The 25,769-nt window shown below is 38.7% G+C and overlaps 2 protein-coding genes across 2 annotated transcripts in view; both read right to left on the minus strand.

The window, feature by feature from the left end:
- Nucleotides 1-12,234, minus strand: part of LOC122480745 (phospholipid-transporting ATPase IB-like) — a 182,842-nt gene extending 170,608 nt beyond the window's left edge. Inside the window, exons 1-4 of the mRNA XM_043575520.1 lie at nt 10,484-12,234; nt 9,346-9,391; nt 8,478-8,518; nt 5,778-5,851 (exon numbers count right to left, since the gene is read on the minus strand). Of these exons, the coding sequence (XP_043431455.1) occupies nt 5,778-5,851; nt 8,478-8,518; nt 9,346-9,391; nt 10,484-10,621 (299 nt within the window). The 5' untranslated portion in view covers nt 10,622-12,234. The remainder of the gene's footprint in view (nt 1-5,777; nt 5,852-8,477; nt 8,519-9,345; nt 9,392-10,483) is intronic.
- Nucleotides 12,235-14,415: 2,181 nt separating this feature from the next.
- Nucleotides 14,416-23,808, minus strand: LOC122480738 (phospholipid-transporting ATPase IB-like). Its single transcript, XM_043575509.1, has 2 exons — nt 23,640-23,808; nt 14,416-14,611 (listed from the first exon to the last, which is right to left on the minus strand). The coding sequence occupies exons 1-2, from the start codon at nt 23,738-23,740 to the stop codon at nt 14,470-14,472; spliced, it is 243 nt and encodes an 80-aa protein (XP_043431444.1). The 5' UTR covers nt 23,741-23,808; the 3' UTR covers nt 14,416-14,469.
- Between the last annotated feature and the right edge of the window lie 1,961 nt (nt 23,809-25,769).

A 25,769-nucleotide genomic window follows, 5' to 3' on the forward strand; every position in this document is an offset into this window, starting at 1 on the left:
ACATTATATTACTTAAAATGTTCAATTTTCAACAAAAAAACATGAAACATGAAAACCATGAGCAGCAAATAAGTATGAACCATATACAGATTAAAAATCAATAGGAAGTCTTCCTGAACAAATCCAGACATTGAACTTACCAGACAGGTGTAAATCAGCTATACTAAATATGTTCAAATAGCTGAAGGAAACTATGTCAAAAGAAATAACATATTAGAACATGTCCCCTCAAATAGGGAATATCAATAAAGAATAGAAATTAGAAAAAAGAAAGCAAATAGAAATTCTGGGGTTGAAAAGTATGATAACTGAAACGAAAAATCCACTACTCAGATTTGAGCAGACTCGAACTGGAAGATAGGTCAATTGAGATAACTCAGGCTAAGAAATAAAAATTTAAAAGAAGAAAAAAAAAACAGAGCCTCAGAGACCTGTGGGACACAAACAAACATAGCAACATACATATAATGGGAGTCCCAAAAGAATTCAGAAAGGGGCAGAAAAAATATTTAAAGAAATGATACCCCAAACTTCCTAAATTTGATGAAAAGCATTAATCTACACATCCAAGAAGCTCAACAAAATAAGCCTCCAAGTAAAATATTCTCAAAGAAACCACACCTAGACAAATCCTAATCAAACTTGAAAATTAAAGCCAAAGAGAAAATCTTGAGAGCAACAAGAGAAAAGCTACTCACCACTTTGAAGAGATGATAAAAAAGACTATCAAATCATTCTCAGCAGAAACCTTGGAGGATAGAAGGTACTAGGATGACATATTCAAAGCACTGGAAAAAAATTATCAACCAAGAATGCCATATCCAACAAAACTACCTTTCAAAAAATGAAGAACTAATGCATTCCCAGATAAATAAAAACAAAGACATTGTTGACAGCAGGCTTACCCTATAATAAATACTGAAGGGGTTTCTTCAGACTAAAATGAAAGGTCAAAAGGCAGTATCTCAATCCACATGGAGAAAAAAAGAGTACCATTAAAAGTACCATGTAGGTAAATATAAAAAACATATATGGCATATATATATATATATATATATGTAATATATATATATACACAGTATATATATATATATGACATATATATTTTATATAAGTAAATATAAAAGATAGATATATACTTATATATGTATATGTGTGTATATATATATATATATATATATATATATATAAATTTATTGCTTGTAACTTTTTCCTCCTTATTTAAAAGTCAACTGATTTCCTAATAAGAAAAAAAAAACTGTTGTGGTTACCCTTTAGAAGCAGGATCAGCCAGCCAGCCACTCACCCAAAATTTGGTTTGAGTGTCAAAACTGATGATGCCACAAACACACCAAAAGGGTGGGAAGATTTATTACACACATGATGAGGTTTTCTGGGGAGAAGAGGGCAGACCTTTGAAGCTGATCCAGAAATGCCTTAAGAGAGCAGGTAAAGGAGACAGGCTTAGGGGTGGGGCTTTTTTGGTGGTTAGGGAGGAAGCCCCCACTCAAGCAGAGGCTTACATGATTTGAAACTCCTGCAGGTGCCAAAGGAGGGAGCACGCAGGCTTTTCTGTCAGCCAGTCTAGACATGGGGCAGAAGGGGAAGAGGAAAGGAGGCTTAAAAGCTGTCAGCAAAGATCCAAAAATGGAGTCAGACTCCTTATTATTAAAAAATATATATACATTCCTGTGATAAACCCCATTTGATCATTACATATTACCATCTTTTATACTGTCAGGTTTTAAGATTTTATATTAAAATTAACAGCAAAATGGACTTGTCAGTTTCCTTTCTCATTCTGTATTTGGTAATTTTTTTGTGTCAAGTTTATGCCAGTTTCAGAAAATTAGAGGATATTCTTGGTATTTCTTTGAGGAGTTTATTAGAAAATTGGTATTTTCCCCACACTGAATGTATGATAGAATTTGACAGTTACAGTGTCTGGTCTTGATAGTCTCTTTGTGGGAAGTTTATGTGTTTTTTTGGTTTCATTTTGTTTTGTTTTTTTACTATTTATATAATATCCTTAATGATTATAGGGCCATTCAGGCTCTATATCTCTTCTAGAATAAGTTTTGGTATATATTGTATTTTCCTATGGGTTTATGCATTTCACTTAAATGCTAAAACAAGATCATAAAACTTTCATAAGATCCTCTCTTTAATCTCTGGTGCATTTCTATCAAATTTTCAATTTTTAAACAAATACACATATTTGTGCCTTTCCTTTTCTTCCTTGATTAATCTTACCAAACTTTCATTTATTAGTCTCTTTCTAAGAAGCAAGCTTTGCCCATTTTGATCTTCTCCACTGTTTTTCTTTCATTAATTTCTACTCTTTTTTTTTTTTTTTAATTTGAGAGAGGTGGGGAGGGACAGGGGGGGAGAGAGAAAGATACTCTTAAGCAGGCTCTATGTTCACTGCGGAGCCCAATGCAGAGCTCGATCCCATGATCCTGGGATCATGACCTGAGTCAAAATCAAGAGTTGGACACTCAATCAACTGAGCCACCCAGGCACCCCATTAATTTCTACTCTTATCTCTATTATTTCCTTATGTTTGATTTCTTTGAGTTTATTCTTTTGTACTGTCGCTATTTTCTTAGACTGGATTCTTAGCTCTTTTTTTTTTTTGCATTTATTTCTTTTGTAATGAAAATGTCTATAAATTTAGTTATAACACAGGAGATTTGATGCATTCTCATAAGTACTAAAATCTAAGTATTTTCCAATTTCCATTATGATTGCCTCCTTGACCCATGATTTACAGGTACGTTTTATTTCTAACACATAAGGTTCCTAGTTATCTTATTATTGAATTCTGACTTAATAGCATTGTGGTCAGAGCAGGTGGCCTGTGGGATACCAGCCTCTTAAAATCTGTTGATTCTGTCTTATGACAGAATATATTGACATATATTCCTAACTGTGCTTGAATTTTATGTATACATCACTTTTTGGTAAAATACACCAAAAAGTTCTGTTCTATACATGCCATTATTTCAAGGTTGTTATTGTGCTTTTCAAGTATTCTACCTCCATATGGACTTTCTTCTCCATTTGATCAGTTCCTGAAAGCAAATATTAAAACATCACAGTATAATGTGGGGTTTGTAAGTTTCTTGTAGATGTGTAAGTTTCCTCTTTTCTCCATGAATTAAAACTTTTATTGTGCAATGGCTCTTTTCTTTTTCTTCAATGAGACTTTACCTCAACGCTTTTTGCCTCAAAACCTATTTCATTTACTAGTGATACCGTCTCTTCTGGACTTCTTTTACTATTTTCTGTGTTTATTTTTTCATCCTTTGATTTTAATCTTTGTGAGCACTTGTGTTTTGTGAATTTCTTATAAACATATAGCTGGATAATTTCATAACCTTCTCTTTTTAACTTCTTAAATCCATTTGCTTTAATTATAATTGATGATATATTTTTCTTCATTCTACTACCTGACTATGTGCATTCTGTTTCTCCCTCTTTTTGCCTCTTTTTTCTATTCTTTTAGTTACCTTTGAGGGCTTTTTCCTTCTGCTCAAATAATCTTTCACCTTGATATGGCTGGAAGTTATATCCTCTATGTCTAATCTTTTAGATATTAAAGTAAATTTTTACACAAATAATCCAGAATTTAAGGTTTCTAGCCAATTGGTATTTTCATCCTCATTCTGAACAATACAAACACAATTCCGATTATCACACTCTCAATGACTCTGATGTTTCCTATTATTTACTTCTAGCTTCAGATCCAGGAAACCCAGTGAATCCAAGGGATGGACTTCCAACAATTCTGAAAACCTGTCAGCCATTATCTTTTGGACCGTTGCCTTTTCTTTTCTCTGTTTTATCTCCTTCTAATTAATTAGAGGTTTTTTTCTTTATTTTCCATGATGACATTAAATTCTCTTCTTAAAATCTCTTCACCCCACAGGCCAGGTGAATTCAGAGATCATATCTGCATGAGTCAGCTTGAATTCTCACAGGGAACGTCTCCCCTCCCCTCTGTGCCAAAGTCAAGGCAAGCACATTTCTCTATTGCCCCTACAGCATAGCGGGTTTTACTTTTCATTCTACCTAAACTAAGATTGTAATTCTCAACTTTATGCAAGAATCCCCTACCCAGTTCTCCACATAGGCGTGTCCCCCGGGCTTTATCCCTGTCTCTTGTACTCACTAAGCTCAACAAAATGGAAGCTTATGGTCTTCGTGGTTTGGCAGAAACCCTTGGGGGAAAAGCCTATATTGGCACACGATTACCTTCCAAGATTCTTAGGAAGATTCTTCCAAGATTCTCAGTTCATTCTTGGCTTCAATTTGGTTTTCTTACTTTTATGCCCAATCAAATAAGCACTGGGGGCTGTGTGTGTGCGTGTGTGTGTGTGTGTGCGCGCACGCGCATGCGCAGGTGCGTGCATGTGCGTGCACATATGTGTGTATCTGAATTGTTTAGCAGGGGTAGGGTGAATACTTAGAAAATATAATCTATAAAATTGCCAGAAAAAAGTCCAAGAATATTTTTGTCCCCCCCCTTACTTCTCTCCTACTCCAAAAAAATACTGTTTTCTATATAAGTAGTACTTTTTTGAGAGAAAGGAAGAGGTAAAGAAAGTCACACAAACAAATAATGTAGAGGTTATAAAAACAAAACACTTTATGGTACATCTCTGGCTCCTATGTCAACCCCATAACCCTAACCAAACCCAAAAGAGAAACACATCAGCAACAGTTAAGTTCCTCTGTCCAGTGGGTTAATGCAACCATGACAAAAGAACAAAGTGCATCTGGTAGGAAAAAGAGCTAAGGTTGGAATTACTGCTTTTCAAGAAGCTTGGACAATAGCTCTAGAACAAATCTGCTTCTCTTCCCAAGAAATCTCTCTATGCTGCAGAGTGACATGTGTCTAGATGGCTAGGAACTTTTTTTTTTTTTACCTTGAGATGATTATGACTTATCTAGGAAACCAGTTTGCCCAACATGTCAAGTGCAGCTGTGTTCATGACTATAGCCACTCTTACCCACAGATGCCCTAGACTACGTTCTCCTTACAGAGAACAAGAAGGAGGAAACCCAGGAGGGACAACACAGAAGCATGAGGGAGGTGGTCAGATGCCACCTGATGGGAAGGAAATACCCATTGCAGGGAGTCTCTGTGTAAGTTTCCTCTAAAACAGCCAGTGAATAAAGCAATGTAGTTCTACAAAGAGACCAGAGACTGTGTTTTTAAATTTGGGTCTCACATGAACCCACTTAATGGTACCAAAAAAATCACTTACTCTCTGTGCGAGTCACTTTGTTTATAGAAAGGGAACATCTCAGAATTGCCATAAGATTAAAATAAGACATTTTTTGAATTTTTGCTGAACGTCTGTAGAAATTATAGAAGGGATGGAATTAATCTAACAATTAGGAAAGAAGAAAATATGCCCAGGGAAATTAAAGAAAAAGATAATAAAAGTATAGAATAGCGGTCAGCAAACTATGGCCCACAGGCCTAATCCAAGCCCTGCCTCTTTTTATAAATAAAGTTTTATTGGAGCACGGCCGCACCTATTTGTTTACATGATGCCTATGGCTATTTCTGATGCCACAACAGAGACTGCATGGCCCCCAAAGCTGAGAATATTTACTATGAGTCCTTTCACAGTAAAACTTTGCAGGTGCTAGTCTATACTATAAAGAGATGGATGGAGAAAGGGGTGAGTAGGGTAGGCCTTTGTCTTCCTTAAAATTTCTCATTCAGAATAAAAGTTCCTTAAATGCACACCAACGTGACTAACCTGGAAGAAATCAGAACCATGTCTGCAGGAAGGAATTGTCCATTTGAGGCCTTCACAATGTCACCCACCTTGACCTTTTAAACCGGGAAAGAAACAACCGAAGCATAAATTCTAAAAGCACAGATAGAGGCAAAATATGTCAAATATTCTTAAGAAAAATTCTGATACGAAAATCCTGAAGCCATGCTAAGAAACTTCGGCTACATTAGAACAATTTTATTTTTTCAGGGATTCATTCCTCTAAAGTAGTTGCTCTCAACCAGAGTCTCTTTTGCCCTCCCCCTCCACCAGGAACCTTTGGCGATGTCTGGAGACATTTTTGGTTGTCACGATGTTGGGGTTTTAGGGGGTCGTGCTATTGGCATCAAGTGCCCGGAGGCCGGGGATACTGCTAAACATTCGACAATGCCCAGGACAGCCCCTACAACAAATAATTTTCTGGCCCAAAATGTAAGCTCTGCCAAGGCTGAGAAATCCAAACAGACCTACTGGTACTAGTATTTTTCCCATGATACGTTGTTCATACACCATCACGCTGTAACTGCTTGCCTAATGATGTGTTTTTCTCTGCTGGTCTGTGAACTTTATGTGGAACAGGGAATGAATGAGTGAATGAATGAATGAACAAATAAATAAATATTTGTTGGCTGAATGTATAAATGAATTCCAACTTGTAAGTAAGAGAGAGATGTAAATACTAGGAACAATACAGAGGGAAAACAATATGAGTTCTTGATGCTTTCTTCTTGTGTACTTTTTCTTTGACAAACCCCTTGAGCATTTATTTCCACGGTGCTAAGTATTGAGGACATTAGTCTTAAAAGTGGCAGGCCCTTCCTGGGCAGCTAGAAATGCAGAGGGGCAGAGGGCAAAATTTTCTCATAAACCAATTTCTAGAACTATGTTGGAAAAAATAATAGTAATTTCTTCTGAAGAGGAAGAGAAAAGGAGACTCTATTTTCCTTTTTATGGCATGATCACACAGATCATGTCTACCTTCATTAATTGGGCAAAGGTTAATTAAATACTTCCGTATCAAAGTGAAGAGAGAACCTTAAAAGTTGCATGTGTCTACAAATGCAGAGAACACGTGCAACAGCAGGGGAGAAAAATAGATTGACAAATAAACATTCACAACTTACATATTACATAAAAATTCACAATGCAGTGAACAATAAATTTGTAACTTACATAAACGACTAATTTACAATAAGATCTAACAATGGCTAGACTGAGGCAAGTTGAAACTTTGTAATTAGATTTCCGCCCCCCCCACCGAAACAACAGTGACCCCGAAAATTATGCACTCATGGAACTGACAGCAGGCAGTCATTCCCCTAAGGGTGGGCATGTCTTACAAGCTCTCTTTCTGTTTTGCCCACAGCACCTCCAAATCAACTCCCTTTTCCTTTTGTAAGCCCCTGATATTTAGAGTGCTCTATTTGATTGTACAGGTATAAAAGCAGTCAGAGAGATAACAATTCCTGGGCCTTGGCTCTAGCTATTTGACTTGCTTTTCCAGTGGAAGGCACTGGGGGTAAATTAAAAGTCAATCATGCAGTCGCCTCTGCTCTGAGAGAAGCACCCCGCCCACCCCCTGGAGCCTCACTCCTCTCCTCTTGTCATTCTCCCCTGACATTCTGCCATCAGGAATGGGGTGGCTCTGTCAGTGGCTTTGCTCTCTTCATCTCAATGAGAGGAGGAAAATGCAATCATGACTGTTTTATCTCTCTTAGGGAAAGAAACACTGATACTTAGAAATCAAAACATTCTTATAATTAGCCTTCAAAGGAATTTTACACTGGTCAGCAATTAATTCCTATTATTTTTAAGTTTATTTATTTTGGGAGAGAGAGAGAGACAGCACACACAGGTGCAAGCCAGGGAGGGGCAGAGAGAGAGAGAGAGAGGGAGAGACAGAATCTCAAGCAGGCACCTCACTGTCAGCACAGAGCCTGACCTGGGGCTGGATCTCACGAACCATGAGATCATGACCTGAGCGAAATCAAGAGTCGGATGCTTAACCAACTGAGCCACCCAGGCGCCTCAGCAATTAATTATTGATGAGGACAGAGTCGGTATCTAGCCTGACTATAAATAAAAGTATGCCTTTTATTTATATCCCAAGGAAAATATATTCACGGAAACATCCCCTGAGGTAGTCTCCATACAAAGGCTGCCTTCTACCCTGAGCAACAGTCTGTGAAGCATCATCTTTAGATATTCCAGGAAATGACACAGAAGTAACCCAGAGGCACATTAGGAAGCATGTAGACTTGCAACCACTTAGACTTCAATTCAAATCTTAGTTTCACCACTTGTGGGCTGTGTGACCTTGAGCAAAATATACTTAATTCTCTTTGATCCTCTACTTCCTTCATCATGTTTCATAGATAAAAATCTGTAACTTTAAATATGGTAGGCGCCAGGAATGCTTGTGTGGCTCAGTCCGTTAAGCGTCCAACTTCGGCTCAGGTCATGATCTCACGGTCCGTGAGTTCGAGCCCCACGTCGGGCTCTGTGCTGACAGCTCAGAGCCTGGAGCCTGCTTCGGATTCTGCGTCTCCCTCTCTCTCTGCCCCTCCCTCACTGATGCTCTGTCTCTCTCTCCTTCAAAAATAAATAAAACATAAAAAATAATAATAATAAATAAATATATATGGTAGGCGCTTCTTACTAAAAGTTCAAATACGTTCTTACCTCTTTCCACATAATCACTTTCCATTCATTCTCTCTCAACACTGAAAAACATATAGCTATATATTAACTGTAACGATTGTATTAGGTAAAGTCCAAAATAACAAAAGATACTTTTCCAAAAATCTAAATGTGTTTCTTTACAAGGAACTGTCTTTATTAATTTAACCTTGACATAAAGTGGAAAAATATGTAAACTGTGTTCACACACACTGCACCAAAATAGAGCAATATGTATAATATAATGTAACATAAGTATAGACAGATGACAGGTAGAAGCTACGTTAAGTTACTTCCACTCCTGAAAAAGTTTGCTGCTACATGCTAAAATACTGGCTGCTAGCCCAAAAAATAACCTATATTTCTAATCAATTATCAAGATAGCACATATCAAAACTAGGACTGGGAGACACTATGTAACACCCAGATCTTTTTTTTTCTTCTAATGTTTATTTTTGAGAGGGAGAGAGAGAGGGAGACACAGAATCTGAAGCAGGCTCCAGGCTCTGAGCTGTCAGCACACAGCCCAACGCGGGGCTCAAACTCCTGAACCATGAGATCATGACCTGAGTGGAAGTCAGACATTTAACTGACTGAGCCACCCAGGTGCCCCTCCAGATCTTTTCTATTGACATAAGAATTGCTCATATCCCAAATATTCCAACTTCCCATCTCTTTTCTTTTCTTTTATCCTAATTAACATAATTGATGATTCTTACATATGGCAACAGTTTCCTTCTGGTTGTTGGTTTTTTGTGTCTCTATTCCTTTAAATAATGGAACGTTATGAAACACAGTATGTGTATCTATTTGGTCAATTTGGGTATTTTCTTACAGTGAGAAGAGATAAAATCTCAGTCTAATATCTTACCTATTGTGTTCTTTGTGTTGACTAATCTGTCTGCCATGTGTCGTTTCTGTTACAGAAAAAAATCCATTACATCGGAAGTTCAGAGTGAATAATTCACATTATAATACAAGTCACAGTAGGTTTAAGAAAGAACAGAGGCAGCAAACCTGTCAGTCTCTTCTTTGTTTTGCCCTTATCTGACTCTCCTAAATGAGAGGTCATCTAAGGGAGGGGCTAAGTGTGGCCTGGGAGACGGCTTGCCTTGGTTAACATCCCAGCTCTGCCTTTTACTAATGCAGGCTTCGCAGGTCACTAACCTGTCCGTGGCTCCATTTAAGTGAACACATGCAAAGACTCACACACACACACACACACACGCACGCACACGCACATTTTACAGGGCCTCCTACATAATGAATGCTACTGAAAATGTTAGCACATTATAGGTTGCTTTCAAGGACTATATTTATAGTTAAACACATAAGTAGCAATCGTGGATTTCGCTCCAATTTAGCCCAAGGCTTTAAATCAAGTTTGAGAAATTCTTTCATATTATAAACCAATCAAAAGACCAGCAACCAAACAGATTTTCCTGATGTCCTATCTTAATAAGATATGAAGGAATTCGGCACAAGAATACGAATAACAAATAGCAATTTTGGAAAATGAGCATGAGGATTGTGAGTGAGGAGGAAGGGGCCTCTACTGGAGTGGCCCAGCTGTCTTTATGAGGTAGGGTCAGAGCAAACAGAAAGCAATCTTAAATGTCTCTCTTCTTTTCCTTCACAGCTAAAACTTGCCAGCTCTCGTGAAATTATAGCTCTGACAAGGTTAAAGGAGAAATGAAGTCACTGCACAATTCATGACCTCTTAGGATCTTCACCTCTGGTTGCATTATATCCCCAAAGATACTATCATAGTTCTTATGACCACTCTTAAGTCCTGCTGGTTTCTCAAACACACACACACACACACACACACACATACACACACACACTTTAAAATTTGAAACCTTAGAGTTTAATGCACATTTCACATCAACTACAGGTTTAAAGAATTATAGCAGTTGCAAAACACGCAGCTAGGAAAAAGAGCAAGAAATACACCTCATGTACTCAAGGCAAGAGTTTTGAGAACATTTCACTAACAGTAAACTTACATAATCTTCTACAATCTCTTTGATGCCTGAAATGGTAAGGATAATCATCAAAGGCAAGAGAGTTGTATATTTTCCCGTTGGAGACACATCTGGAATTTGCTGCGAAAACAGAGTTACACTATGAATTCTATGATACATTTTTCTTGTATTTTGCTTAACACTAAAAGCCAGGCTACTTGTGGCATACCCAGGACATGAAAACAACACACGGTGTTAAATAAAAAGGGGAAAGAGACTCTTAGCACATTGAAACCATCCCTTGAGCATGGTGTGAAACATTACATTATGGGAAAGCCACCAGTGCGCCTACTTAACGCTTCAGTCATATGTCACCTTCCCAAGAGAATACTGTTATTATGTTTTGAATTCAGAGGCTTGGACTGTATTCTGAAGCTGACTGTATTTGAAGCTTTCAAAACTTAATTGTCTAAGATAGCATCCTTTCCAAACAGTTAAAGCCAGAAGGTCAGTTATCTTAACCGAATCTTGCTTCTTTTTGAGGCGGAAGAGAAATTTTTTGGAGGCCTGGGAGAATAACGTTGCTTGGGTACAAATTACCTGTGGAGAGGGCTCTGGGGCTATGCCCCACTGTTTAAAGATAGGAGAAATAAAGTGACAAGCAGACTGGCAGTTTTCTGATGGACGCAAGGGTAGATGAGGTTGTAAAGGAGATCCTTTAACAGATTCAGAACAGCTCTCAGGCCTGTATTTCTAGACTTGGGTCTAGAGAGTGGATACTCTCTATGCTGCGTTATTTCCTGCTTGTTATTTCTTTGTGCAGCCAAAGAGTGTCTATTCTGAAGCGCTCAATAATTCTTGTGGCTACTTTAAAAGCAGTCAGACACAGAGGAAGAAAGGGAGAGGTTCTAGGATCGCTGAGGCTATCAATGAAACCTGCCTTCCAAATAACTCGCCTCTGCCTGACTTCTCCATCTCTCTGCAGTGCACCCCAAGCCCGTCATGTTGCTCCCAGGCCCCCCTCTCTCTTTTCCTCAGTTAAAGCCTCGCCGGAGCTGGTCACTTCACTGTAGCTCCTGACTGTCAATGCCTTCTCACTACAGTCCAAGCTTCTGAATGTAGCTCACAAAGCTTCTCATTACCTGGCCTCGGCCAACATCTTTAGCTTCTTCTCTACACTCCAGACAAAATTTTTACCATTTCCAGAACATTTCACATGCTAGAGAAAATTTTAACACTTTAAATTTTCACAATGCAAAACATATAAGACCTTCTTGGAGAAAAGTCTACCTCTTTCCCTCCCCCACTGGGTCCCCGGTTCTCACAAAAGGCGACCAGTGTTTCCGGTTGCTATGCCTTTGCTCACACGGTCTTCGGTGCCCCAAAGGTCTTCTCTTCTTCCACTGGCCTCTACTTACTGTTGAGCTCCTCATTCTCTAGTCTTTGGCTCAAATGTCTTCTTTTTCAGTACGTTTTGCTGAACCACTCGCCCTCAAGCCCAGAGTAGGCCGTGTTCCCCTAGCACTTTATAAATATTTCTTAAAGCACTTGTATGTTAAGACTACCCGCTCTCCGAAGGGAGAACTACGTCTGACAATTCATCCTTGAATTACTAATTTCATGCCCAGGTTTTGGTACACACTATGTGATCTCTATAAATTTTTGCTAATGCCAATCTTCTGTTTAAGGTCAATTCAACAGATTCATTAAATTCTTATCTCAAAGCTTGGCCGTTTTGAAGGCACTGTTTCTTTTCTTTTCTTTTTTCTTTCTTTCCACGTTTTTATTTATTTTTGAGAGACAGAGACAAAGCGTGAGTGGGGGAGGGGCAGAGAGAGAGGAAGACAGAATCTGAAGCAGGCTCCAGGCTCTGAGCTGTCAGCACAGAGCCAAATGCAGGGCTCAAACTTACCAACTGTGAGATCATGATCTGAGCTGAAGTGGGACAGCTAACCTACTAGCCACCCAGGTGCCCCTTGAAGGCACTGTTTCTATTCTCAAGGAATTTGCAGTTTGCCAGGAGAAATAAAACCAATTATCCAATTATAATGCATAGCACAGATTACTGCTACAGAAGATAAGGGAGGGAGAAATCAGCATGGGACATGGCATTTAGTGGAGTTTGGAGGAGGATGGTTTTGAGTTATGCCTTTAAGAGAATGGGTGGGGATAGCCAGATGAGTGCCTTCTGGGTTAGAGAATAGAATGAACCAAGGTCTAAAGAGAGGAAGGAAACTGAAGAATTGTGAGGAGACTTGCCTCTCAGATTGTGTCGGGTTGTAGGGTTCATGACAAAAACAAGGTTGAAGAAACAGGAATAAACCAGATTATGGAAGGCCTTGAATTTAAGTGTTTTGAAAAGATGTCATTCCTAAAAGAAAACACAGAGGGAAAGCTTCCAGACGTTGGTCTTGGCAAAGATTTCTTGGATAGGACGCCAAAAGCACAGGCAACAAAAGCAAAAACAGACAAGTGGGACTACATCAAACTAAAATTCTTCTGCACAACAAGGGGAACCATCAAAAAATGCAAAGGCAGACGACAAAATAGGAGAAAATATTTGAAAACCCTCCATCTGGTAAGGATATAGAAGGAACTCCAAATCAACAGGAAAAAAAAAATAATAATAATCCAATCACAATGGGCAAAAGACTTGAATAGACATTTCTCCAAAGACAACATACAAATGGCCAAGAGGTACACGAAAAGGTGCTCAATGTCACTAGTCACCAGGCAAATGAAATTCACAACCACAATGAGGCATCACCTCATACATGTTAGGATGGCTATTAATTAAACACAGAAAATAACGAGTGTCGGTGAGGACGTGAAAAAATTGGAATCCTTGTATACTTCTGCTGGGAATATAAAATGGTGCTGCTGTTACAGAAAATAATACGGAACTTTTTCAAAGAAATTAAAATAGAACTACCATATGCTTCAGCCATCCCACTTCTGGGTATTTATCCAAAAGTTGAAACCAGGATCTTGGAGAGATAGCAGCACTCCCACATTCAGCTCAGAATTATTCACAATAGCCAAGATATGGGAACACCATCAATGTCTGTCGATGGATGAGTGGATAAAGAAAATGTGGCATCTATACGATGGAATATTATTCAGATTTTAAAAAGAAGGAAATTCTGGGACACCTGGGTGGCTCAGTTGGTTAAGCAGCCAACTTTGGCTCAGGTCATGATCTCGCGGTTTGTGAGTTCAAACCCCGCATTGGGCTTTGTGCTAACAGCTCGGAGCCTGGAGCCTGGAGCCTGCTTCGGATTCTGTGTCTCCCTCTTTCTCTGCCCCTCCCCTGCTCACGCTCTGTGTCTTTCTGTCTCTCAAAAAATAAATAAATGTTTAAAAAAATTATAAAAAGAAGGAAGTTCTGCCACATGTAACAACATGGATGAATCTTGAAGGCATTATAATGAAGTAAGCTATAGAAAGACAAATACTGCACGAATCCACTTATGTGAGATATCTAATGTAGTCAGATTCATGGAGTCAGAGTAAAATGGTGTCAAGGTCTAGAGAGAGGGAGAGATAAGGAGTTGTTATTCAATGAGCATAAAGTCTAAGTTATGCAAGATTAAGAAGTCCTAGAAATCTGCTGTACAACAGATGTCTATGGTTAACACTGGTATATCATACACTTAAAATTGTTAAGGGGATAGATCTCACATTAAGTGTTCTTACTGAAATATTAAAAAAAGAAGAGAAAAGAGAATTAGCTATTTCAAACTAGCATTTGGACTTTCTTTAAACTCTTTCTTTTAATACAATAAAATTATCCTCTCATGGAGGTGGCATACATTATAAAAGTTAGTCCAATAATATCTCATTAATGATCTAAATCAGGAAGAACTGTGGGCCAATTCATCTACTGGGCATCAACATCCCCCAAATGAGAATTTTGATGTCTTACTGAGTAACTTAAATATTGTAAGAAGCTCTTCTTGCCGTGTTTCAATTTATTCTGTACGTTCAATTTTTATTTCAGCTAAATGAGCTTTTTACATTTTTCTTTTTTAAAAAAAAGCATAATCCAGTAATGTGTTCAGGAATATTACCTGCAATATAGTAATGAACAGGAAGAAAGCATTAGCAGCTTTGCTAAACTGCAGATACAGATATCGAGGGAGGAATGACCATATGCTGTACTTGGCTGTGCTGTAGGCAAAAAGAAAATTACCACTGTCAGTTCACACTCTGAACTCTAAAAACACCAAAGGAAAACCCAGAAGTGGATACAATATTATTATAAAACACTGACTCTTTTCTGAAGATTTTTTTGTCGTTGTTGAACACTCATTGTTACCTGAAAACAATGTCAGGACAAAGAAAGAATTTTCTCCATCTCAGGAACTAAGAACTACGAATACAATAGACAAACAGGAGGTATTCCACATTTTCTAATGGCCTGTAATTCTTATAACAGAACTCCTAATCAGCATCCGTCTTATAGTTCAAGGAAAACAAGAGCCAGCAATGTTTCTCCCTTCTCTCCCTCCCAGGAGCTTTATCATTAAAAGTTATCTTAAATCCATTTACCCCCAAATGCCTAGGACATGTCATGGACAAAGAAAACCATCACGGGTGTGTTTCTTTTTTTCTAATTAATCTACTACATTTAAACGTCAGAAAGGGGCACCTGGGTAGCTCAGTCAATTAAGCCTCTGACTCTTGATTTCAGCTCAGGTCATGATCTCACAGTTCCTGAGATCAAGCCCGGTGTAATGCTCTGCACTGACAGTGTGGAGCCTGCTTGAAATTCTCTCTTTCTCTCTCTCTCTCTCTCTCTCTCTCTCTCTCTCTCTCTCTCTCTCTCTCTCTCTGCCTCTCCTCTGCTTGCATTCTCTCTCCCCCCCTCCCGCTTTCTCTCTCTCTCTCAAAATAAATAAATAAACTTTTAAAAATAACCGGAAAGACCAGGAGTTTGGGGAAGATGGCAGAATAGGAGAAACCTGAATTCACCTTGTCCCACAAACACACAGAGATAACAGCTCCATCACACAGAAGAGGCCACACCAAAAAGGGCAGGAAAGGCAGAGCTGCATTTGGGAACCAAATCCCCAGCACAACTAACCGCAAATGGGAGAGACAGCGCAAGTTCCAAAAAGCAAAAGGATGTGACCCCACACAGGGCACCCCCAGCCCCGGGGACCCACAATGATGAGTCCCCATAAAATCTGGCTTGAAGGCCAGTGGGGCTTCAATCCAAAAACTTTAAAATTCATCAGGCTTAACTGTGGGAGAGCCAGAGAGCAAGGGAAAGCTGAGTCCCTGCCCTTAAAAGGCCAGCATACTAAACAATCCAGCCCAAGGCCCAATACAGAAGCAGCAATTTGAAAAGCACATGGGGTATACATGAAGATTTACTGACTAATCTTAAAACATGTGCCTGGAGGGGCAGGAATCTGCATGAGATTTTTCCAGGAACAAGAGTGCTGGCAGAAGCCATTTCTCTTTCCTTCCCCCAGGCTAGATAGCCAGATGCTTGTGGGAGCCAGCAACACTCGTCATCCACCTTTCTAGCATCAGGTGCCCCAGCCCAGCATTCCCCTGTGGACCCTCCCCATCCGGCCTGCCTGATTCTTCAGCAGGCATCCCAGCAAAGCAGCTGCTGCCCACAGACCCTGCGAGCAGCTCCCACAGGGACCAGCACCGCTCCAAAGGGACTCCTGCCCTGAAGAGAGGGAGACATAACCCCATATAACAACATGCCCACAGTTTCTGCAGCCAGGCGTCTTGGCTGGCTCTGCAGAAAGCAAGCCCTGCCCTAGGGTGCATGTGCAGCTATGGCAGAAAGGCTAACTGCAGACAGGTTGGCTGACTGCTGGCCCTGCCCACCAACAAGCCCACAGTAGCCATAGACATGCCTCTCCACAGTGCGGGAGCAAACCCCGTCCAGTGCACCAACAGAAGAAAAAATGGGTCATTGCAGCTGTCTGAACTAAGAATAACTGAGGCCCAGCTATAAGTGGAGGGTGCAAGACAGCCCACACGGGATACACCCCTGGAGGATGTTGTTCTGGGGACCAACGGAGATTGCACTATAGGCACCACTCCTATTAAAGACCGCTACATTCAAGTCCAGGAGATGTAGCCAACCTGCCTAATACATAGAAATAGACACAGAGTCACAAAATCAGGAGACAGAAGAATATGTCACAAATGAAAGAACAAGACAAAATCATAGGAAAAGACCAAAATGAAACAAAAATAATATGCTTGATAAAAAAATCAAAGTAATGGTCCTAAAGATACTCAGAGAACTTGAGAGAAGAGTGGATGAACTCAGTGAGAACTTCAAAAAAAGAGACAGAAAATGTGAAAAACCAGTGAAAGCTGAAGAATTCAGTAACAGAAATTAAAAACACAGTAGAGGAAACCACAAGCAGATTAGAGGATGCAGAAGAACAGATTAGTGATCAGGAAGATAGGGTAATGGAAATCAACCCAGCTGAACAGCAAAAAGAAAAACCAATAATAAAAAATGGAAATAGGTTAAGGGAACTCTGCGACATCATCAATAACATTCAAATATAGAGATTTCAGAAAAAGAAGAGAAAAAGAAGGGGGCAGAAAACTTACTTGAAGAAATAATAGCTGAAAACTTCTCTAATCTAGGGAAGGAAACAGACACCCAGATACAGAATGCAGAGAGAGTCCCTAACCAGATGAACCCAAGGACGTCCATACCAAGACATATAATAATTAAAATGGCAAAAAAGTAATGATAAAGAGAATTTTTTAAAAAGCAAGAGACAAGCAGAGAGTTACATAAGAAGAAAACCCCATAAATCTATCATGTGATTTTTCAGCAGAAACTACAGGCCAAAGGGTAGCATGATAGATTCAAAGTGCCAAAAGAAAAAAAAAAAAAACCTACAACTAAGAATATTCTATCCAACAAGTTTACCATTCAGAATAGAAAAAGAGATAAGGAATTTCCCAGACAAACAAAAGTTGAAGGAGTTCATCACCACTAAACCAACCTTACAATAAATGTTTAAGGAAATTCTTTAAATGGAAAGAAAAGGTCATAATAAGAAGAAAATTATAAAAGGAAAAATTTTCACAGATAAAAGCAAACATATAGTAAAGGTGGTAGATAACTCACTTATACGTGATGAGTATGACAGCCAAAAGACAAAGGCAGTAAAATCAGTTATCTACAGAAAATTGGTTAAGAGATATACAAAATAAAATGATGTCAAATATGACATTATATACATAAAACATAAAGGGGTGTAAAAATGTACAAATATAAAAATATAAAATGTACAAATATAAAAATACCAAAAAACTGCTTTTATTTTGTTTTTAATTTTAATGTTTGTTTATTTTTGAGAGGGAGACAAAGACAGAGACAAAGCTCAAGCAGGGGAGGGGCCGAGAGAGAGAGAGAGAGAGAGAGAGATACAGAATCTAAAGCAGGATCCAGGCTCTGAGCTGTCAGCACAGAGCCCAACGTGGGGCTCAAACCCACAAGCTGTGAGATCATGACCTTAATTGAAGTCAGATGCCTAACCAACTGAGCCACCCAGGCACCCCCAAATTTAGTGCTTTTAGAATGTGTTTGAACTTAAATAACTATGAACATAGACTACAACATACATAAGATGTCATATATTTGATCCTGGTGGTGACCACAGATCAAAAACCTACAGCAGATACACAACAAATAAAGAGAAGGAAATCCAAGTATAACACTAAGGAAAGCCATCAAACCAGAAGGAAAGAGAGCAAGAAAAAAGGAACTACAACACCAACCAGAAACAACAATATGGCAGTAAGTAAATATCTATCAATAATTAAATGTGAATGTACTAAATGCTCAAATCACAATACATAGGGTAACTGAATAAACAAAAACAAGCAAGACTCATTTATAAGCTTCCCTACAAGAAACTCACTTCAGACCTAGAGGCACATACACACGGAAAATGAAAGGATGGAAAAACATATACTATGCAAATGGAAGCCAAAAAAAAAAAAAAAAAAGCTGGGGTGGCAATACTTAAATCAGACTAAATAGACTTTAAAACAAAGACTATTGCAAGAGACAAATAAGGACCCTACATAATGATAAAGGGATTAATCCACCAAGAGAAAATAACAATTGTAAATATCTATGCACCCAACATAGGAGCACCTAAACACAAAAAGCAAACATTAGCAGTAATAAAGGAAGAAACTGACAGTAATACAGTAATAGAAGGGGACTTTAATACTCCACTTACATCAATTAATAGATTGTCCAGACAGAAAATCAACAAGGAAACAGTGTCTGTGAACCAGATCAGACTAGATGGACCTAACAGATATAAACAAAACATTCCATCCAAAACAACAGAATACACACTATTTTCAAGTACATGTAGAACATTCTCTAGACTAGATGACATACCAGGGCACAAAACAAGTCTCAATAAATTTAGGAACATTCAAATAATCTCAAGCATCTTTTCTGACCAAAATGGTATGAAACTAGAAATCAATTACAAAAAAAAAAAGAGCTGGAAAAAACACAAACCCATAGAGGCTAAACAGTATGCCCCTAAACAACCAATGGATCAATGAGGATGACCTCAGTTTGGCTTGTCTGGCATTTTTCTCCTGCTCAGAGTGAGGTGATTTGTTGGGATGGAACACAGAGGTAAAGTGGACTTCTTGTCACATCATGTCAGGGTCCCCATCATCAACACCGTTTATTGCTGCTAATGAAAAACTCAAAAAATACATGGAGACAAATGAATTGAAAACACAGTTTTCCAAAATCTTTGGGACACAGCAAAGTCTGTTCTAAGCAGTACGTTTATAGTAATTCAGGCCCACCTCAAGAAATAAGAAAAAAATTCCAAACAACCTAACCTTACACCTAAAGGAGCTAGAAAAGGAAGAACAAACTAAGTCCAGAGCTAGCAGAAAGAAGGAAACATAAAGATTAGAGTGGAAATGAATAAAATGAGACTAAAACAATAAATATAAATGAAATCAAGAGCTAGTTCTTTAAAAAGATAAAGTTGATAAAGTATAACCAGACTCATCAAGAAAAAGAGAAAATGACTCAAATAAAATCCGAAATGAAGGAGAAGAGGGGTGCCTGGGTGGCTCAGTCCATTAAGTGACCAACTTTGGCTCAGGTCATGATCTCACAGTTCGTGGGTTCAAGACCCACATCAGGCTCTGTGCTAACAGCTCACAGCCAAGAGCCTGCTTCAGATTCTGTGTCCCCCTCTCTCTCTGCCCCTCCACCATTTGCACTCTGTCCCTCTCAAAACATGGATAAACATTAAAAATTAAAAAAGGAAAAAGAAAGGAGAAAAACCAACACCACAGAAATACAAAGGATTATAAGAGAATATTATGAGAAATTATATGCCAAAAATTGGACAACCTAGAAGAAATTCCTAGAAACATACAATCTTCAAAACCTGAATCAGGAAGAAATAGAAGATCTGAGCACACAGATTGCCAATATTGAAATTGAATTAGTAACCAAAAAACTCCAAACAAACAGAGGTCCAGGGCCAGATAGCTTTACAGATGAATTCTGCCAAACTTTTAAAAAAGAGTTAATACATATTCTTCTCAAACTATTCCAAAAACTAAAAGATGAAGGAAAAGTTCCCAATTCATTCTATAAAGCCAGCATTACCCTAATACCAAAACCAGACAAAAACACTACCAAAAAGAGAAAACAACAGGCCAATATCTCTGATATGAATAGACTCAAAAATCCTCAACAAAATATTACCAAACTAAAACCAACAATACATTAGAAGAACGATTTACCACAATCAAGTAAAATTTATTCCAGGGATGTAAGGGTGGTTCGATATGTACAAATCAATCAATGTGATACATCACATCAACAAGAGAAAGGATAAAAATCATATTATCTCAATAGATGCAGAAAAAGCAATTGACAAAATGTAACATCCATTTTTGATAAAAACTCTCAATAAAACAGGTTTAGAAGAAACATACCTCAACATACTAAAGGCCTTATATGAAAAACCCACAGCTAAATTATACTCAATGGTGAAAAACTAAGAGCTTTTCTTCTAAGATCAGAAACAAGAAAAGGATGTCCACTCTCACTAGTTTTATTCAACAGATCACTGGAAGTCCTAGCCATAGCAATCAGACAAGAAAAAGAAATAAAAAGCATCTAAATTGGTAAGGAAGAAGTAAAACTGTCACTATTTGCAGATGACACTATATTTGAAAAAACCCTTAAAACTCCACCAAATGACTATGAGTAATGATAATTTAGTAAAGTTGCAGGATACAAAATTACTATACAGAAATCTGTTGTGTTTCTATACACTAATAACAAAGCTGCAGGAAGAGAAATCAAGAAAAAAAAATCTCATTTACAATTGCACCAAAAATAATAAAATATCTAAAAGTAAACTTAACCAAGGAGGTGTACTTGTACTTTGTACTTTGAAAACTGTAAAATATTGATGAGCACTTGTACTTTGAAAACTGTAAAATATTGATGAAAGAAACTGAAGATGACACAAATGGCAAGATATTTCATGATCATGGATTAGAAGAGTCAATATTGTTAAAATGTCCATACTACACAAAGCAATCTATGCATTTAGTGTAATTCCTATAAAAACACTAACATTTTCACAGAACTAGAACAAATAGTCCTCAAATTTGTATGAAATCACAAAAGACCCCAAATAGCTAAGGCAATCTTGAGAAGGAAGAACAAAACCAGACATATCACCCTCCCAGATTTCAGGATGTACTACAAAGCTATAGTAATCCAAACATTATGGTACTAAAGTTATAGTAATCCAAATATTATGGTACTAGCACAAAAACAGACACTCAGGCCAATAGAACAGAATAGGCAGCCCAGAGGTAAACACACACCTATTTGGTCACTTAATCTATGACACAGGAGGCAAGAATATAAAAAGGGTAAAAGACAATCCCTTCAATAAATGGTACTGGGAAACCGGAAAGCTACATGCAAAAGAATGAAACTGGACCAATTTCTTACATCATACACAAAAATAAAATCAAAATGGACTAAATACCTAAATGTAAGACTTGAAACCATAAAACTCCTAAAAGAAATGTCCATTTGGCATTGGACGTAGAAATATTTTTCTAGATATGTCTTCTGGAAACAAAAGCGAAATTAAACCATTGGGACTACACCAAAATTAAAAGCTTTTGCACAGTGAAGGAAACCATCAACAAAATGAATAGGCAATCTACTGAGTGGGAGAAGATATTTGCAAATGACATATCCAGTAAGGGGTTAACATCCTATGTATATAAACTTATTCAAATATAAACATATTCCCCTCAACCCCCCCCAAATTAGTGTGATTAAAAATGGGCAGAGGACCTGAATAGGCATTTTTCCAAGGAAGACATATAGATGGCCAACAGACAGATGAAAAGATGCTCAACATCACTAATTATCATGGGAATGCAAATTAAAACCACAATAAAATATCACTTTACACCTGTCAGAATGACTAAAATGAAAAATCACAGTAACAAGGATGTGGAGGCAAAGGAACCCTCATGCACTGTTGGTGAGAATGCAGATTGGTACAGCCACTATGGAAAACAGTATGGAGATTTCATGAAAAATTAAAAATATATTTACCATATGATCTAGTAATTCATTACTGGGTATCTACCCAAAGAAAACAAAAACACAAATTCGCAGATCTATATGCACCCTTATGTTTATTGCAGCATTATTTACAATAGGCAAGATATAGAAGGAACCCAAGTGTCCGTCCACAGATGAACGGGTAAAGAAGGTATGGTATATATCAAAATGGAAGGACCTAGAGGGTATAATGCTAAGTGAAATAAGTCAGCCAGAGAAAGACAAATACTATATTATTTCAGTCATATGTGAATATAAGAAACCAATAAAGAAAAAAGAGGCAAACAAAAAACCAGAAACTTAAATACAGAATAACTTGTGGTTGCCAGAAGGGAGATGGGTGGGGGGATGGGTGAAATAAAGGGGATTGAGAGCACACTTACCCTGATAAGCACTGAGTAATGTATACAATTGCTGAATCACTATATTATACACCTGAAAACTAATATAACACCGTATGTTAAGTATGCTTCAATTAAAAAAAAAAAGCCTAATGCTAAATTCCCCAATGGAGGATAATGGTGGAGAACTCAGCAGCTCTGTGAGGTTCCACTGCAAAGCATTTACCTTGGGAATGCAAACTGGTGCAGCCACTCTGGAGAACAGTATGGAGGTTCCTCAAAAAGTTAAAAAGAGAACTACCCTATGACCCAGCAATTGTACTACCAGGTATTTATCCAAAGGATACAAAGAGTAGTGATTGAAAGAGGCACATGCACCACAATGGTTATAGCTGTCAACAATAGCCAAACTGTGGAAAGAGCCCAAATGTCCATCAACTGATGAATGGATAAAGATGTGTGTGTGTGTGTGTGTGTGTGCATGTGCGCGCATGTGTATTTAATGGAATGTTACTCAGCCATCAAAAAGAATGAAATCTTGCCATTTGCAAGATGTGGATGGAGCTAGAATGTATCATGCTAAGCGAAATAAGTCAGTCAGAGAAAGACATGACTTCACTCACATGTGGAATTTAAGAAACGAAACAGATGAACATAGGGGAAGTGTAGGAAAAAGAAAATAAGATGAAAACAAGAGGGAGGCAAACCACAAGAGACTCTTAACTGTAGAGAACAAACTGAGGGTTGCTGGAGAGGTGTTGGGTGGAGGGGGGGACGGGCTAAATGGGTGATGGGCATTAAGGAGGGCACTTGTTGGGATGAACACTGGGTGTTATATGTAAGTGATGAATCGCTAAATTCAACTCCTGAAACCAATACTACACTATATGTTAACCAACATGAATTTAAATAAAACCTTGGGGGGAAGAAAGGAAAGCACTTTTACCTCCTAGGTATTGCTAAAGGGCACTCTCGATGAACAGGAGGAACAAGTGAGAGCAGAGGCCAATTCAGAAACAGAAACCTTGAGGGTGAGATGAAGACACAGCCTATTCTTGGTAGTGAACTTGAGAATTCAAAGTTTTTCAGGGTTTGAGACAACTGTTACACCCTGAAGTATCTACACCAAGTGTATTTTGCAGGTGAGGACGACATCCTCCTCCTTCCTCTCCTCCCAGCTACACACACTTCTCACCTGATGGAGTTTTTGCAGAAGTTGTTCCTAATGGGCTCATTGAGGTAAATGGTGCGGACTTTGGACACGTCTGATCCTTGAAGAGACTGTTGGCAGCCCATCTTTTCCTCCACCTGCTGACAGATTAAAGAGAAATCGACAGGTCCTACAACAAGAAGGCAAAGGAATGTTACCCAGAAGTGCAACTGAAATCAGGCTCCAGGGAACGCATCAAGTGCACTGCATGTTGGACCTCTGTTGAGTCCCCAGGGAGGAGACTGTTTTCCTAGCCTCCAGTTCTTCACCTGTCCCATCCATTTCTCCAGGGACCAGACATCCAAGACCTCCCCATCACCCTGCATTGGCGAGGCGGTTCTGGTTCCCTCATGGCTACCACATCCCCATTCCCTCCCCAGCCCTGGAGGCTCTGGGTAGGCACTGACACTCAGCCCAGGCAGGAGACTGGGGAAGATGCAGTGAGATAGGGCCCAGCAGCTGGCCTCAGAAAAAGAATGGGCGAGGGGAGAAGGTGAATAGGGCTGGGGGAAGCGGAGGGGAGAGTGTCTTGGCTGAAGAACAGTAGCTCCATGACCAGAGGGCAGCCCCCTGACCAAGATGGCCTTAACATTCCCCTCAGCTTGACTAAATTGGAAATTGATGTCTTCTTGTCTCTAGTCCCTGAATTCCCTTTCCTTTTTACTAACGTGAAGCATTTACTTTGGAAAAGGTGATTGTATGTTGTTATTCTACTCCCTTTGAAATGTATAGAAATGTCCTGAAAAGCCCCTTGCCAGCTTTAAGATCCATGGGAAAGCTTTTCTCAAGGACCTGGGAGATCCCTGAAATGTAATCATCAAAGAAGTTCTCCATTCCATGGTAGGGTAGGAACCTAACTTCAGGGGGTGCCTTGCTCGAAGTGTAAAATTCTCACATGTCATGAAGATAAGAGAAAATGTAGTTATTCTTTGGGTAAAGCCAGTTAGCAGACACAGGTGGCCAACAATCCTCCTCCTTCCCCACCCCAGCTTTTTAAAACTCCCCCACCTTTGTTTCAGCCAAGGTGAGCTCAATCTCTCTCCCCTATTGAAATAGCCTTGAATAGTCTTCCTGGCCCCATTAACTTCACCCAGGTAATGTATATTTTGATATCTCCTACCCCCAAAATAAGTGAGATTTTTGACCAAGGGGCCAAGGAAAGTCTCATTTGTTTCTGACAAGAAATAGAGGCTAGTGTGCCCTCAACAGTAAGAAGCATTTTTATGTCTGAGTCCATGTACCCAGTTTTCCTCAGACTTGCCCAAGGTCCTGTAGTGCAGGATTAATAGGGATATTCAAGTCCTTGAGTCATGAACTTTCTCACCATCACTGTATGTTTGGTAAGGGAGCTATTTCTCTTCAAGCGTTTCCCTAACAACGCATCCATGTGTGAGGGTGAAGAAACAAAAAGTGAGTTACAGTTTACTAAGGGGCTGCTGATGAAAATAAATAAAGCTCTAAACACCTGACTAGACATGTATGATCTTCAAGGCTATCAACAGGCTTCAAGGAGGAGCCTGTTGACCTGCTGCTACCTGACAGAAGGGTGCTGGTGACCAAGTGTCCCCAGTTGAAAGGCCTGAGCCTTTAATGTCCCGGCTCACACACTAGGTGCCTCTCACCACACCATGTCTCTTCAGCAAATAACTGGTCTCTTAGAGTGGCCCCATTAAATTGTATAATAGTAAAAAGTGAGCCAACATAGAATCTATGAAAACGTAATGCAGCCCTTTGCCCATAAAAATGACAAAGCCTAAGGAACAAAAGACAAAGGAAATTCTTGTTTGCACATCAAAAGAATTAAGTTACAAAACACACAGAAAATACATTTCCTGTAAAAGAAATTAAATATGGCCATTATGAAACAAGAGGTCAAAAATAGAAATACTAAATTATTTTTTGAAGTGATAATGAAACTGCAGAAGAATTTTTAATGTGACCTGAAAGAGCTCAGAAAAGAAATGAAAGAAATATCTTAAGAAAAAGGAAAGCCACCTTAGAAGCAACTAAGATAACAGAGAGCTGAAAAGAGGCATGTCCTGCACAGACTATGAAAACTAAGCAAAATGAAATGAAAAAGAGCACAGATGATAAAGAACTGAAGAAAAATTATAG

The sequence above is a fragment of the Prionailurus bengalensis genome, chromosome A1 (assembly GCF_016509475.1).
Source record: "Prionailurus bengalensis isolate Pbe53 chromosome A1, Fcat_Pben_1.1_paternal_pri, whole genome shotgun sequence".
NCBI classification, from domain to species: domain Eukaryota; kingdom Metazoa; phylum Chordata; class Mammalia; order Carnivora; family Felidae; genus Prionailurus; species Prionailurus bengalensis.

Excerpts from the sequence above, each read along its gene's own strand:
- LOC122480738 (XM_043575509.1), bottom strand. The coding sequence starts at position 23,740 with ATGGGCTGCCAACAGTCTCTTCAAGGATCAGACGTGTCCAAAGTCCGC. Across the intron at positions 14,612-23,639 it reads TTCTGCAAAAACTCCATCAG|CACAGCCAAGTACAGCATAT; the intron begins GTGAGAAGTGTG and ends TTTTGCCTACAG.